We start from the raw sequence: 15,993 nt of genomic DNA on the forward strand, positions 1-15,993 counted from the left end.
ATAATGCTGCCAAAGTCATTCTAAGAACCTGGATTAGGTCACTAATATTTCTTAATTAATCTTCAAGGATGATTTTTCCATGATGGTATCTGATTGTGGTTGTTGTATTGCCATCATTTAAAGTTCTACTGAAAATAGCTCAGGGTTTCTTGAAAGGAAACAAGGGGAGATAATGCTGTTTTGCTCATGTTAGAAAGGAATGAGAAAATATGCAGTGCAGCAATTTCATTTAGGAACTCTAACTTCTTGCTCTGCTGTTTACAAAAGTGAAAATGATTTCTGGCAAAGTGTGTCGTGTCTCCTGCATCCATGGCTGCACTGTATAAAAACAACAGCCCATTATAAATGCTGAAAGGACGGTCTGGGCTGTAGGGCTGAAGATACAGATCTAGCTCTTCAGACTGGTGGTAGGAAGTATGGTTCCATTCAAGAGATTTACGAAGGGGTGAACTTTTATTCTTAATAATCTTTCAACAGAATCTCTGACTGTTAATGATTGCAAACAGATGGAAAGAAGGAAAAAAATCACATCTCAAAATTTACGGAGTTGTTTTACCATGTGAACTTTGGTTTGTCCACATATTTATAGGTATTATGAAAATATCATTAATACAATGATCACACACAAGATCTTTCCTATGTTGGCCTCATTTAGACACATGAGGAACAATGTGACATCAGGACAGCACCACTGAGTAATGAATATGCCTGTTGTCTCAACAGCCCCTGCCTCATATATCGTGATACTTGGGAGGAGGTTGGTGCAGGCTGTCAGGTGGCGGCAAGGCTGTGCTATCTTCAAGCTCCCTCTCTTCCTCTGCCACTGGAGCTGCTATGAGATGCTGAGTGAATTACATAAACTGACACAGTCTCATTTAGTTACTAATCGTGTGTTACTAATTTTCTTAATACCCAAACCAAGACACCTGTGACCAGACTCAAAGCTGTGTAAAGTGTTCACCGCTGCAGTAAGATGTAATGGGAACAGTGCTTTAAATGTGTGCAATAAAGATATTAAGTATACTTGACACTGATAAGTGTCAAAATAAGCACCCAGAATTTGTCTTCCTTTGTTCTCCATTTTCTTAGATGAAAATATTAATATCTCCTAATCTTGCAAAGCCTGTGGAAAAGAGCTTCACTTATATTTGCAACGCAGTAGCATACTCTCAGGTTACTGTATAAAAAGGGTAATAAAGGGAAATCAAATAACTGTCCATTTTTGAAAGAAGCAAAAATCATGCAATAAAAGACAGCATTTGATTATGTAATCAAGGACTGCACCCAAACGCAGGTATGCAAGAGGAAATGGTTTGTGTTGGTTGTCTTGATGATGAACATTTTTTAACTTCCAAGTCCTTAACTTTGCAGATGCAGCTTTCTAAATATGTGCTTTGCAGTTAATAATGGCATAAGGAATTATTCCTAACATTGCCCATATAGCTCCAAGCCCCAGAGATCCATGAGCACTGATCTTGAAATGCTCTGTAGACATTCATTGTGGGTACATAGCTACAAATAAACAGCTAATTCTACTCATTTTGATGGAAGACAAGATCACAAACCAAAATTGAGTACATTTAGTGTCATAATCTAACTTTTATCTAAGTCATAGCTGAAAGTAGTCTTCTAAAGGGAGGATCTAAGTTTCTACTATAGGTTAGGGAGATAAACAGATGCCTCTGAAGCTTTCAAGATGAAGTTTGGTTTACTGAAGCTGGTTTACTTTTGATGAGCACCCTTACTGTGAAAGTGTCTTTGTCTGCAAGCCTTCCAGGGCACCTTTCTCTCTCTACTCACAGGGTGAAGCTCAAGTTGTAAAATACACCAGACTTTCCCTTCATATCAAGTCTGATACGGCATTCTGATTTACTTGTATAAGAATGTGTGTGAGATCTGGTTAAGGGAGCAAAAATACAAAAGAGAGCTGAAGAAATCAGAAAATAATGTTATTTCAAAGTGAATATCAATACTGTGAGCCCTTTCTTTGTGAGTGGTCCGTATACACTTGTGCCATTGCAGTAGGTGATGAATTATGCAGATAAGCTAGAATCCTCTTTATCTTGCATAGCAGAACACGTACTACTTTTATTTATATTTAGGTCTGACCCTGCAGAAAATTATCTGTTTGTTTTCTTATTTAAATTAATGTAAAATCAAATTCTCTAGTGTAATGATCAAACAGCCTGTGGGAAAGCATGTAATAATTATGCACTGTTGTTCAGTCTAACATATTTAGTTACAAAGTAATGCAGCTTATCTGCCTTCTGAAATGAAAGCAGTAAACAAGTGAAAAAAAAAAGTATGCCAAACACAGATCTTGTGTCTTAATCTTCATTCTGCTTTACCTGCTGAAGCTCTTTGTTAGAGCAGTATCTGAACACTTCAGTCTTTTTTTGTGTGTAATGCTGAGTATATAAGCTAAGGAAATAACACATTCCGTGTTTTATGGACTTGGAGGTAAAACAGTGATGGCCAAGATGAGCCTATACCCATTAAAGGACATTGGCATATGGAAATTAGGTGCTTTGTTGTCAAGCTTATATGTACCTCCCTCAGATTGAGCTCTGGACTAAGCTCCTCATATTGTGAATGAGGGAGACACCTCAGAAAGCATCACCTGAAACAGCCAGCCAGGTGATCAGTGCCACAGGTAGTCCCATGCAGCACCCAGAGGGAATTTCTGGGACAAGAGGGAGTCTAAGGTTTCTTCGTATGTTTTATGTTCAGTGGATATTGCGTGGCAGGCAGAAGCAGACCCAGCTCTCAGGAGGCTATCTTCTGGAGTGAGTGGCACCACTGCCTGGTTACCTTTCACTCCTTTATTTCCCTTCAGACACTTTCTGGACAGAATTTTGAATTCTTTTCTCAATAGTGGGAATCATTAGATATGACAGGTGAAGACTAAACCTGCATACAACCACTTTTGTTCAGAAAAGCCTATAAAGAAGTATTTAGAGTATTTTATTGGGACATGTAATTTTGAATTCCTTAAGAAAGTGGGAGAAGCTTAACTTGGGTCTTTCATAGCTTGGGGCAAATGAATAACTAACACGTGAAGTAGCCAAAGATTTGTTGTAGAAGAGAGTGTCAGCATCAACTGCATTTTGTGTGGAGCCATCCTGTCATCTGGAAGTTGCTGGCATGCTTTGGGAATGCCTGTTGCCTCAAAGCTTAAAAGACCTGGGCAACGGCACAGATAACTTCTGAGCTGTGTTCCAGTTTAGGAGTGTTAAGCAATGCAGTCCTGTTGGTCTGGAGCTGTTCTAGGCAGGCAAAGATGCCCTTTACAGAAAAAAAAATAATCTATATTCAACATTAGGCAGGTAGCAAGTGAAAATGTGTAGCATTGCATTTTTTGAGCTTTAATATCTGAGCGCCATCTTAAACACCTTTAAATGCCTTTTCTACATTTACCAAAAGACACACATTGTAATGCAGCACAGTGAACCTTGATTTTTCTTGTATGTACTTTTTATTTTCTTCCCTTCTGTTGTCCTAATCCTTATAATGGACACATTTGGCCACTGTCATATTGAATGATTTTTTGCATACCTGGTTGGCTGACTCTTCTTTTTCTAATATGCTGATACAGTCAACTGTGCCAGTAAAGCAATTATGCAAAATTGTGTATAAAGGTTTAATGATACACGACAGTGTTCATCACAGATTTAATTGTGATTCTTAGCATCATTTTATAAACTAAAGGTTTCAAGAAGTTTGAATTAGGAACTTTGTGGTTAATCTCTATTTTATTAAAAAATTATGCTTAGTTTAGCAGATAGGGAATGTTTAATATACATGCCACTGTTAACTTTGGAAGGTAGCAATAAATAGATATAGTGACTTTGAGTTGTTCAGATAATGTTTTATATGCTTTCAGGTGGTGATTATGAGAAATCTGCTTTATTACATGTCTCATTAAGTTACACTGTGTTATCCATTCTGCCTTACAATCATAACTGTGTATGGCTGATTGTGTGCTGGATCTGTAATATGACACAAAGGTATAAATATAAAGATGGACACAGTTAGTAGCAAAGCAGAGTAATGTGTCTGAATGGCCATAAAAACAGATAGTGGTTTAAAACAGAATTGACAGGTGCAGTGCATTGAGGTTCGATATCTGGTTTCCACTTAGGTAACTGAACTGGTTCAGGAAACGAGCAGTAAAGCAATATTTGGTAATGCTCTCACTGAAGCTGAAAATCCCATAATTCTTTCCTTTTTTTTTTTTTGAGCGGGGGGGGGAGGGTCCAGAACAGGGCACATAGAAACCTTTCCAAACTGAAATTTCCACTTCATGTTTGCAGTATTTTCTGTTTTCTGCCCTGGTGCTTTCCATAGAACTCTGGGTGGGATTAAATCCTATCACAGGAAGCATTAGGTCATTATGTACGGCAGGGAGAGACCTTCTGCCACAGCCACTAGTGACAAAGCACACGCTTCTTCCATCACTGGCTGCAGCCATCAGGCTGCATGTGAAGAGGGAGTATGGAAAATGGTCCCCCTTTCTATGCCTTAACAGTTGTCACAAGCAGTATGTCATCTATATATATATTTATCTACATATATATATATATATATAAATGCTTCCTTATTGCAAAGGAATACGAGGACAGGGCATAATGAATAACCTTGTGGTGCTTTGTGCTACCTTGTTCATCTGGACAGGAGCTAGTCAGCACACTTGATGCTTGATGCTTCATGCAGGCAGATGTGTGAGCAATTCTATACCAAACACAGCAGTCTGTGACTTGGATAAACAGCTTTAACTTACTGCTTGCTGAAAACAGAGGCCTGAAACAGTCATGGAGGTTTGGGGAATGTTAATTTTTTGTGTATAAGAATGAGCTTATAAATGGTTGTTTTGCAGTGTTTTGTAGCTTGTTGAGGGTAACTGTGTCACTGCCAGAGAAAAGAAAGGAGAATGATCAATTTTTTTCTTCACAGTCTACTAATACTTCCAGGGTTCGATGTAAAGTGCCTTTAACAAACCATGAACTTCCTCCTACAGAGCCACTGCATCTTGCCTACATTCAGTGTAGGCAGAGATCCATTATACTAATCCACTCTACCATCATATCTGTAGCAAACACATGTAAGTGTTTTCTTTGAATATTTATTTTGATGCAAACAGTGTTAGTTATTTTATTCGGCAGCACAAGCAGGAGATTGTGACTTCTCAACTTTTTAATCTTAATTGTCAAAGTTCCATTTTTCAGCCACAGCATGTTTTGACAAGCCGATGGCAGCTACATCTTGCTGTAGGGGAATAACCCTGCCACCTCACACACAACCACCTTAGAGTAGCTCACCTCTGCAGATAGCAGAACTTTAATATGTAGACACTGAAATGATCAGTCTTTCGCTTTTTTTTTTTTTTTTTTTTTTTTTTTTTTAACAGGTACGATTGTATGCAAGGCCTGATGCAATCCGAAGAGGATCAGGGGACTATGCTCTAAATATTACAAGAAGATTAATTGAATTCTATGAAGATTATTTTAAAGTGCCCTATTCCCTGCCAAAATTAGGTAAGATTTCCCATAGAACATGAAGTTCAATTGGAGCTTGAGACACTGTCAGCTTTTTTAAAGAAAATTTAAGACTGGAATTTACTAGGTTTCAAGGTAAGGAATGTCTGGGTTAATTTGGAAGGATCAATAAGTAAGGAGTTTTTCTCTTTTCCCTGGAGAGGAAGGGAAGCCAATTTGTCCCCTGTCCTGTCTTGCACTAAAAGGAGCAGAAAGCAGACAGCACTTGGGTATGTTAGGCAGTGGAACACTAGGAAGAGAATGCGGCAACTGTAACTACTGATTAGTTTCTTCTTCATCCTTTTTTTTTGTTGTTGTTGTTGTTGTTGTTTATTTTGGCCTCCCTTTCATTAGAAAGTCACTGGGAGACATTTGTTCTGTAATATTTATAACTTGAGGCCTTAGCCTTAGATGGGGAAAAGAACTGAAAATATTTGTAGAAATGGGAGCCTCTAACAGTGCAAGGCAGTATTTGTTATGCTGGTTCATGTTGTTTATTAATGATGGCTAACATATGCTTAATTGTACTGTTGCTTACTGAAAGAACTGCTGTGAACTTGTTTTGCTGCTCAAGTGACTTCAATGTTGAAGCTGTCAGTTTCTATTATTTTTGAAATAGTTTCCTCTCCTCCTCCCTTTCACCACAATCATTTGTTCTCCTATATGCTTGAATATTTTACACCGTATTATTACACCCTCCCTCCTTAGGGGCATGTTTGATCAAGATCCAGAAAAGCCTATTGCTCAGCAGCGGGAAGAAAGCTTGTATTTTATCAGAAGTGTTAGAGTTGGAACCACAGGTGATCCTCCCAGGAACTCAGGGTCTATTTCATTAAAACCCTTGCCTGCTGAGTAGCATTATTAGTCTTAGAACTAACGGTGTAGGAGATAGATAAAGTAATTGATGTTGCTAGATGAGGGTGTCGCATAAATTTTTTATTAGAATGTTGTGTTATTTGTTTCTTGTTCTCTTTAAATGATGGGTTACAGGCAGTGTTCGCTTGGAGGTATATGCAGATGGGTCTATTAAACATGGCACGTGCATCAGATTTTCTGTGTATCTTTCATACCTGGCTTCAGGTATGGAAGTAACTCACACTGGAAGTTACAGACTTATTGGTGCCAAAAATTTAAAAGGCAAAAATAATCAAAAACTTTCCTCTGAATAAAAAGAACAGTGGGACTCCAATCATTACTTCAGGTAGTTTACTGTGGATGCCAGGTAACAGCAGGCAGTAGTGGCTGTATCTGTTTCAGAATATCTTTCACAATTACAACATACGGCCTTTCAACTCAACGTACTTTATGGGTTATCATTATGCTGTGGCATATCTTTTTAAAATATCTCATTGGAAGTGAGTATGTTGCAGCCTGGATGTCCTTGCACCAGATTAGGAGGAATAGTCACAGGTAAAAATGTATTTTTTTTCATCAAGTGTTTATAGTAAAATTGTGTTAATAGGAAGCACTGCTTGAAAACTTGAGTTATCCTGTAGAGATACTATAGGAAATAGTTTGGAAAGTTTGTTACACTATAATAAAGTTAAATTTATTAAATGTAAATATAATAAGTAAAATTTCAACACTCTCTGTGATGTATTTTTGAAAATTTTCTTTGAATATGAACATAGGTACCTTTGTTTCCAGTTCAACAGAACACTAAGATCACCAAGTTTAAGCATATCCTAGTGCCTTTAACCTGAAGGAGTGCTGATTTATTATATCTTTTACCGGGAAATGGAAAGTTAAGGGCAATAGTCTGGAAGGTGAGGGAGTGTGCTTGGTGAAAAAGTGTTGATACAGAAAACGTGCTTGTGCTCCCTGAAGCAAAAAACCTTGGGACTGTCACCTGGTACACTTCTATCATCATTGCAAAGCATTGTGTACTTCATTAAGGCTTTTGTCTACAGGGTTGTCCATTTGAACTCTGTGTATAGTGGGCATAGTTGAGGGCAGTTAGGCTTCAGAGGTGTTGCTGTATCAAAGGGACCTGTGTTCATTTGTTCATGTGTCATTGAGGTCCCTTTCCACAGACACTTGGTGCTTATTGGTCATCATCTGATACTGTAGTAAGTCAGCTAGGATGCTGTATAGGAACTACTTGGTCCTGACAGTTTTGTCTGTTTGGCTGTCTTTTGGCCAGGCTTCTTTGCTTTACTTGCAGAATCACAGAATCATCTAGGTTGGAAGAGACCTCCAAGATCACAGAGTCCAACCTCTGACCTAACACTAACAAGTCCTCCACTAAATCATATCCCTAAGCTCTACATCTAAACGTCTTTTAAAGGCCTTCAGGGATGGTGACACAACCACTTCCCTGGGCAGCCTATTCCAATGCCTAACAACCCTTTCAGTAAAGAAGTTCTTCCTAATATCCAATCTAAATCTCCTCTGGTGCAACTTTAGCCCATGCCCCCTTGTCCTGTCACCAGGCACATGGGAGAAAAGACCAACCACCACCTCGCTACAGCCTCCTTTAAAGTACCTGTAGAGTGCAATAAGGTCACCCCTGAGCCTTCTCTTTTCCTTATTTGCAGTCAGATGTTTGTAGTTGCTGTTGCCTGTTGTGGGCTTCTCTGACTTCTTGGCAGCCTTTGCTATGATTGTGAACCATGGAGAATGTGGGGGAACCATTTTTCCACCTATTGACTAGAGTTTTTTGGACTTAAATGGCCTGTGCTGACTTCTGAATATACTGGAACAGTAGATTTGTTTGCCAATTGATGTGAATTATGGTAATGAATGTGAATTGGGGATTTTTCTCATTTGAATAACCAATTTCCACAGTTAAAAGTTCTACTTAGCTTGTAGATATGTGCTCTTTTTTTCCACATCATACTCTGAACTGGAAGGTGCTTGTGTAGAGTTTTAAACTAATAATTCTCATATGAATTTCATTTCTGAAAAATAAGTCAGTTCTTTAAAAACCAGATTTCTCCAAGACTATAATATCATTATAAACACTACTTAAAATGAGAGGTGGATAAGGCATCCGGCTTTGCTTAATTCTGAAAAGATATGTGGTAGGGTTTTTAATTGTGTTTCTATGGCTGGTGAATATAAAATACATTTCTGTATTTGTGTCACATATTTAATTTTAATCCGGTTTGCAATACACAAAGCATTTTCTTAATGTGTAGAGCTTTTTCTTACAAGGGTCTTTGAGATTGGAATAGTTTCCCTGTGGGGAATGATTAGGTAAGCAAGAGCTTTTCACACTTGGACAGTTGTGACTCTTTAAGCTGTGAATGATATGGGGTGGAGGGGCTGCCTGTCTCTTCCAGCCAAGAATGAAGGGCCATACAATGAGGCTGGCAGGAGACAGGTGCAGACAGCGCTAAAAAATTGCAGTTACTGTAGCAGGTGGTAGATTTGTGAAACTCATCAGAAGAGATTGTAGATGCAATCCAGATGTCCAAATGGAGGCATAGACAAGTATTTGGAAAGAAGCTCCATTGGAGAACATCCCCTGGTCTGAAAACAAGCTGGGAAATACTCAGGAGAGTGCTATACATACTTCCCTGGTCTTTCTCTTACATTAGCATCTGCTTATGGCTGCTGCTGGAAAGGAGAATACTGATCTGGCTAGTCCTTTTGACTGAACAGGCAGAGCAATCCCAATGTTCATAGTCTTCCAGAAAGAGTAAAGTGTTTCTACTAAAAGGCTACAGAATTTCTTTTACAGAATATTTCATATACTGGAACTAAGAAACTTTATACAGGTCCAGTTATGAAGGACTGACAAAACGTTGCATGTACTACATAAACAAGTTACCCATGTGAAGATTTTTTGATTTCTGAGATATTTTTTCCATGTAATGGCACTGTAGGATTGCAATATTGTTGGGATGCATTTGCTGCTTCTCTGAAAACTCATTTAAAAACTCACTTTCTTTTATTATGAGTACTGTATTTAGACTGTATTAGCATAGCAATTACGTGTTAGATGTGTAAAGAAACATAGGCCTTTCAAGGGTTAGAGGCATGGTGCCTAACTCAAAGACATGCTAGGAATCATTCAACTTTAGTCATCCGATGATCATCTGGGATGTCTAAATTAGCTAGCTTGTTGCCCTAAATGTGTTCCTTACATCATCAGCAGAGGGGAGATCTTCCTGAGAATGGTTCAAATCTTATGTGAGCAGGCTGTCCCACTGAAGCTGCCTAAGTAACAGAAAGAAAGTTTTATTACTCCCTGAGCTCAACTTAAGTGTGAGTAGTAACATTAAATTTTCACAATGTGCAGACCTGGGAAAGAGAAGTATCTAAGGCAATTTAGTGATGGAGATCTGTGAATAGGGTTGCTAAGGCTGGGGACAACCTTAGGCTTTGCAGAAAGCTTTTTATTTTCCCCTTTGAAAGTGTCATGAAATGTGGAAAGATGAACAACTGATGAATCCATTTTTATGTATATATTACAGAAAGGCTGGGTGAAAGTGAATCCCCTTGCTGTTTTGTCTTCAGGCCTGTAGAGATGAATCAATATTCAATATATGAATACTATAAAGTGTGTGAACATTATAGTGTTAAAATGTATCTTAAATATTCTTTTTTTTCTGGACCTTAGAAAGTCTCTCTCTATATAGAATTGCTGCACAGCAACTTTGGGGTTGCATCTGACACATTTTTTTTTTTTTTTTTCTCAGGTGTATTCAAGGTATTAATTTGTGCAAAAATGGTAAGTTCTTGTTTTCATTATGCAGCATGAAACACTTTAACGTTCTCAGTGCAGTCTCAGTGCAGAAAGTGATTTTCCAAGGGATTCAGTTAATGTGCTGCACAATGGAAGACAAGATTGGACCATTAACACTTGCTCTTTGAATATTTTTGAAGAAAAGGGTTCAGTTTTTAAAGTGTCATACAAGAGTTTAAACTGTTTCCTGCAATATAAAAAAATGCTTAACCATATAAAGAAAAGGTCCAAAGGGGAACTGTTCTGATTTTTAAAGGAAACTCATGTACATGTGCTTTCTTCCCTGATTCCCTAATGAACCAAGATAGCTCATTTTACTTTCTCCATCTATGGAAAGCACTATGTAATACTTTTCTGGTTTTGTCTTAAGAGTGTTTGAAAATTATTTTCATGAAATGAATTTAAGAAGTGTTTGGACTGTGCACTTAGCCACATAGTCTAAAATTTTGGGTAGACCTGTGTGGCGCCAGGAGTTGGACTTGATGATCCTTATGGGTCCCTCCTAACTTGGGATATTCTATAATTCTATAATTCTATGTTTTTCAGCTGTTTGGTTGGTTGCCTCTTGATTAAGAGGTTGCCGACGAAAGAATTTCAGAAATGCTGATCTGATCTGACCTCCAGCATGCTAAGGGCTTGTAGAGTTTCATAGCATTCTTACGACATCATGGCTATAGTTTTGATCTGAGTGATACACAATCTTTTTGAAAGATGTCCAGTCTCTTCCACGGAGAGAGAATCCATCACACCTCTGTAGGAGAGAGGGAAAGGAATGTTTGGTGGTTTTACTCAGCTGGGCAGCTGAGCTTCACTACAACCACTCTCTCACTCCCCTTCCTCAAAGGAAAAGGGGGAGAAAATATGATGAAAATGGCTCATGGGTTGAGATAAGGACAGGGAGCTCAATCAACAATTATAATTGTGGGCAAAACAGACTCAACATAGGGAGGTTAATATAATATATTACGTATTACTAGCAAGCTTGCACAGTAAGAAACTAAAAAATTAAAACCTCCTTCTCCCTATCCACCCTCTTCTAACTCCTCCCCCTGAGCAGAGCAGGGGAATGGGGAATAGGGGCTGTGGTCAGTCCCTAATGCTTCATCTCTAATGCTCCTTCAAGGTCATTCTCTGCCCCTGCTCCGCATGGGGTCCCTCCCACGGGACTCCGTCCTTCCCGAACTGAACCTGTGGGGACTGCCCACAGGCAGCAGCTCTTTAAGCACTGCTCCCACATGGCTCTGTACCACGGGGTCCATCCCCCAGGAGCAAACTGCTCCAGCACGGGTCCTCCACGGGCAGCAGCTCCCCCCAGATCCCCTGCTCCTGTGTGGGCTCCTCTCCATAGGACGCCCTTGTTTATGCAGCAGAACTGAAACCTACCATGTTTGTTGATCAGCTGTGTGAAACACATCTGGTGGCTCTGCACACATTTTGGTTGGTACGGTGTATTTGTACGCAGAATAAACTAAGTCATTTTTACCCTGACCTTTGCAGCTTCTGGTTTGAGGCTTTTTTTTTTTTTTTTAAACAAACAAACAACAACAACAACAACAAAAACACACACACACACAAACAAAAAACAAACAAAAACAAACAAACAAAAACATTTCTAATCTCTGAGCACTTCAAAACAGTAAATGGTCAGGGCTCCAGAGGAAAAAAATGTGCTCCAGCCTTAGCAAAAGGTACTGAAATAGTGCTTTGAAATATGAAAAGGTGCTGCGAGTTACCAAGTTGAAGCTAACAATGTGTGGGAGATCATTCCATAGTATAATGTCAAGAAAGAAAAGGAAAAAATCTTCACATAGGACTTTGTCTTAATGTATTGTGGTAAAATATGTTAAATGGTAAGCCAATGTATTCTAGTAATTAGTACAATAAAGACCATGATGGGCACAGTAACTGGTTTGGAAGTTTATTAAGGAGAAGCTGATCTCTCTCTGGTGACTTGGCATGATGCAGGCTTGAGTCTGATATTGTTTGCAAGAGTCAAGACAAGTTAAGTACGGAAATAAAGCAGCTTTATATAGAATGAGATTAATAGACCCTGGTGGAAATAATCCTCTTCGGAGTGACATGTTTTCTTTTTGTTATGTAGGTATTGACTTCCCCTCTTAATTAGAACATGAATAGAAGCCAAACCTCTCAAACAAGGAAAATTCTCAGATTAGCAGCATTACTGCCAGTAATGCTGTTCAGTTAGCCCATAGTAAAAAGAAAGTGACCAAATCTGACAGTAACCCCATTGGCTACTCAGCTAAATCAGCTTGTGACATCAGTTGGCTTTTAAATGATTAATTAAAATCAATAAGAGAGGGTGATGCTATTATGAGATTGCAACAGAATGTGGCATTGTTGGAGATTTCATGGAAAGACCAGGGCTTTTTTTGAGCCATGAGAATGCCTCATGCTTCATCATAATTTTTCCTAAGTTTCTAATAAATAAGTCATTTGAGCATTTGGCACCAATGTAGAAGTGGGTGCATTGAATTGTAGTCGTCAAAAAAAAGCATCTCTTCCAATTTCTTTACCGTGTCAGAAATGTAGATGCCTTCAGAAAAGAAGATGCATTTTATCAATAGTTAGGAGAAATGAATCATCCCTGCAGAGGTACCAGTGAAGGTATCTCTGCTAACAATGGAGAGATTAAACTAATCTGGCTAGTTAAATTTGATGTCTGACTTTTAGGTGGCTGAAAGATGGGACAAATCTCTGTGTAGAAGTTATAAAGTGTAATAAGGTCTTTGACAGACACAGAAGCTCTATGGAAATTATGGGAATCACCAGGAAAATGTGTGAACTTCCACTTGGTAAGAGAGTGTTAAATCTCTAAAAACCCATGAATCCAAAATATGCTTTAGATAGCCATGCCTAAGGAAGTTTTCATTATAGCTCTTTTCACTCTGCTGCAGCAGAGCTGTCATCCGTGATTGTCTTCTCCAGGGCTGCTAGTGACTGTTTGTTAGCTTAACTATACTGTTCTTGACCAGAAATAATGTTCAGTTATGAATATCACATTTTGAAGGGTAGTAGGGATTTCTGCAGTAAAATAGTGTTGTTGTAACAGGAACCCTCTTGACCATGTCCAACTTTTTGAACACCTTTTTTTTTTTTTTTTTTAAATGAGAGGCTGCTGAAGATTGTTAACAATCTGTTAGATCTGAGGGTTGAAAGAGTTCATCAGACTTTCACCAGCAACTAAAACTTTTTTCACTAGCAACTTAATCTTTGTCTTAAATAAGCATACGTAGGAAAGAGCTTACGTCTTGGCCAACAGTGAGGCATTGGGAACCTTTGTGTTTATAATGGGATAGGGGTTGTATGTTATTAGGATATTGGGAGGGCTACTTTCTGGGCAGAGCATGGCACTGTGAGATCAGAGCTGCGTGGAGGAAAAACAACTACAGAAGGGTTTGGAAGAAATAGAAAATGGCGTCACAGGAGAATGTGATAGGTTTAGATGGCATTTGTGAAGGTTTACATATGTGAATCCTTGGTCAGTATGTAGGAAGATTGGATTGCAGTAGGAAGTGCTAAATTAGGATTTTCCTTTTAAAAATCATAGCTAGAATATTTAGTTTGGATAGAAGTAGGTAGTGTGGTTGGTCTAAGTCAGTTAACTAGAACGCTGAGGAGAATGTAGGAAAATATAGTGGCTTTTTTCTCAGAAATAGGCAGGTTTGAGAGGTAGAAAGCTGACAGTTTCTACACGTGGAACATGGTACAGAGGTGTTATACAATCTGTTCAAGTATATTGTCTGTTGATGGAAAAGGGAAATGACTGTTGTTGCCCTAATCATATAGTTCACCTCTGCAATCTTCCACAGTGAACGGTATTTAAACAGCACCTTCAAGATAGCTGTATACCCATAACACAATAATAGTATAACACAACTAACAGAGTAACAGCAACATGTTTCTAGTGACACTATTTGAGTAAGTATGAAAGTTTCAATAGGTCTTACTTCACTTTTTGTATTTTTGAATGTATCTGGTTCATATTTATAATCATGTGACAGCTTTTAAATAAAGATAATTTCAAGTTTGTTTCAGGAAACTTCCAGTTTACATATAAATGAGCAGTTAAAAATGTGGGGAAAAAGCAAGGGTACTAGGCTGAATTCTGAAAGTCAGAGGTTTTCCTGCACTGCATGTGAATCAGAGGCTTTACTACATCAGGAATGAAGTTCAATAATATCAAGGTATTGTGCTGAGGGGAAAAAAAAAGTGGAAAAAAACATGGCAGGTTAGGATGCTGCTTCATCCTGGTCCACATCCAACACCAACATAGCTCAGTCAGACATTTTTAATATCTGGTCTGAGTGCAAGATTTTTATTTTTTTTATTTTTTTTCTAAGACTTTTTGTTGTGAATTCATTGAAATGGGTAGTTGTACCTACTGGAGCAGCAATGCATTTCAGTGGTAGTGTCTTTCCATTCAACATTGTGGCAAAGGTTATTGGGCCTCTTGCATTTCATTTGAAACGTAAAGAAGACCAACTTTCAGGCCAGACTCAGTAACAAGTTCAAATGAGTCTAAAATGAGTTATAAATGGCTGCAATGGACTTTTTATTCCAGTCTTGTCTAAACATGTGTTCTGTATTTGCTTTAGCTCTGCCTAGTGTTAAGCTTGCTGAATGCTGTAAATTGCTGCCCTGGAAGAGTTAATATGCAAAAACCTGTACAGAACCCTAGTTTAGAAGCACAATTTTATTTAGCTTGAAACTCACAGAGAAATGCCTACTTAGCTTATTTTCTTGGTCCAAGCAGGCTAGATAGTCTTAAAGGACTTTTCTGTTGGCTTTTCCTCTCACTTCCAGCACTTAGAGCTGTTATGGTTTGCTTAGCTCCCTCCCAGCCTTCCTTCTCCTAGGTTAGTCTGACATTTGAAGAGTAGTGAGCTGTGTGTTTTAGGGTGCTTTGCTGTAGTTTTAGAGGAGCTCTGTAAGTTCTACTGCATATTCAGAGGGTCTGAGTGGCTGAAATGACAGCTTCAATGGAGAAAGACTGAAAGATAAGACCAAAAGGAGATTTCGGCAATAATTGTACTGTATTCCTTTTTCAGAGATAACAATTGGTTTTGCAGCAATTTTGAAAACACTGCCATCATATTCATGCTGATTAGGGCTTGTAAGAATGTGTAATTTTAATATATATATATTTAAAATCAATATAATCAATAAATGAAAACAGTAAACAAGTGGTTTTGTTGTGGTGGTTTTGTTTGTTTGCTTGCTTGCTTGTTTCCTTGCTTGTGTGTGTATGTTGCACTGGAGAAGTCTTCCTGGTAGCTTTCCAGGTTTTCAGTGTTAGAAGGATTGTGCTTCTTTGGGATAGTTCACTGTGCTCTCCAGATGTGCTACTGTGACAAAATTTGTTTTCCATTAAATGCTGATTTGAACGCACCAAATATATCACTTTGAGAAACAGAAGTTTCACTAGGTAGAACTGATGAGAAAACACTTTGTCCACTGACTCACTTAAACTGACTTGTGTTTGCTTTTGTTTATTTTCTTATGCTTTGCTTGAAATTTGTAGTTGTATTTAAAATTTTTAACCTCATTTGTGCTTAGCGTAACGCCAAGATCAGGACAATTCCTAACTGTTCTACCAAGAACAGATTCTTCACTGAGGGTCCTTTGTGCTAAAAAGAGAATAGATGAGGAAAGTATGCCATTCATTTCCTAATAAATCTGAAACTTAAGAGTTATGCATTACTGGTACAGTAAGAGTTATGAAATGTAACCACTTACTGATAATGT

The 15,993-nt window shown here is 38.3% G+C and overlaps 1 protein-coding gene across 2 annotated transcripts in view; it reads left to right on the forward strand.

The window, feature by feature from the left end:
- The window catches only part of TRHDE (thyrotropin releasing hormone degrading enzyme), a 213,483-nt gene that overhangs the window by 36,913 nt on the left and 160,577 nt on the right, over positions 1-15,993 (forward strand). For both annotated transcript variants that reach the window (XM_035336824.1, XM_035336815.1), the window contains exon 3: positions 5,408-5,534. In XM_035336824.1, the coding sequence (XP_035192715.1) occupies positions 5,408-5,534 (127 nt within the window). The remainder of the gene's footprint in view (positions 1-5,407; positions 5,535-15,993) is intronic.

The sequence above is a fragment of the Oxyura jamaicensis genome, chromosome 1 (genome assembly GCF_011077185.1).
Source record: "Oxyura jamaicensis isolate SHBP4307 breed ruddy duck chromosome 1, BPBGC_Ojam_1.0, whole genome shotgun sequence".
Taxonomy (NCBI): domain Eukaryota; kingdom Metazoa; phylum Chordata; class Aves; order Anseriformes; family Anatidae; genus Oxyura; species Oxyura jamaicensis.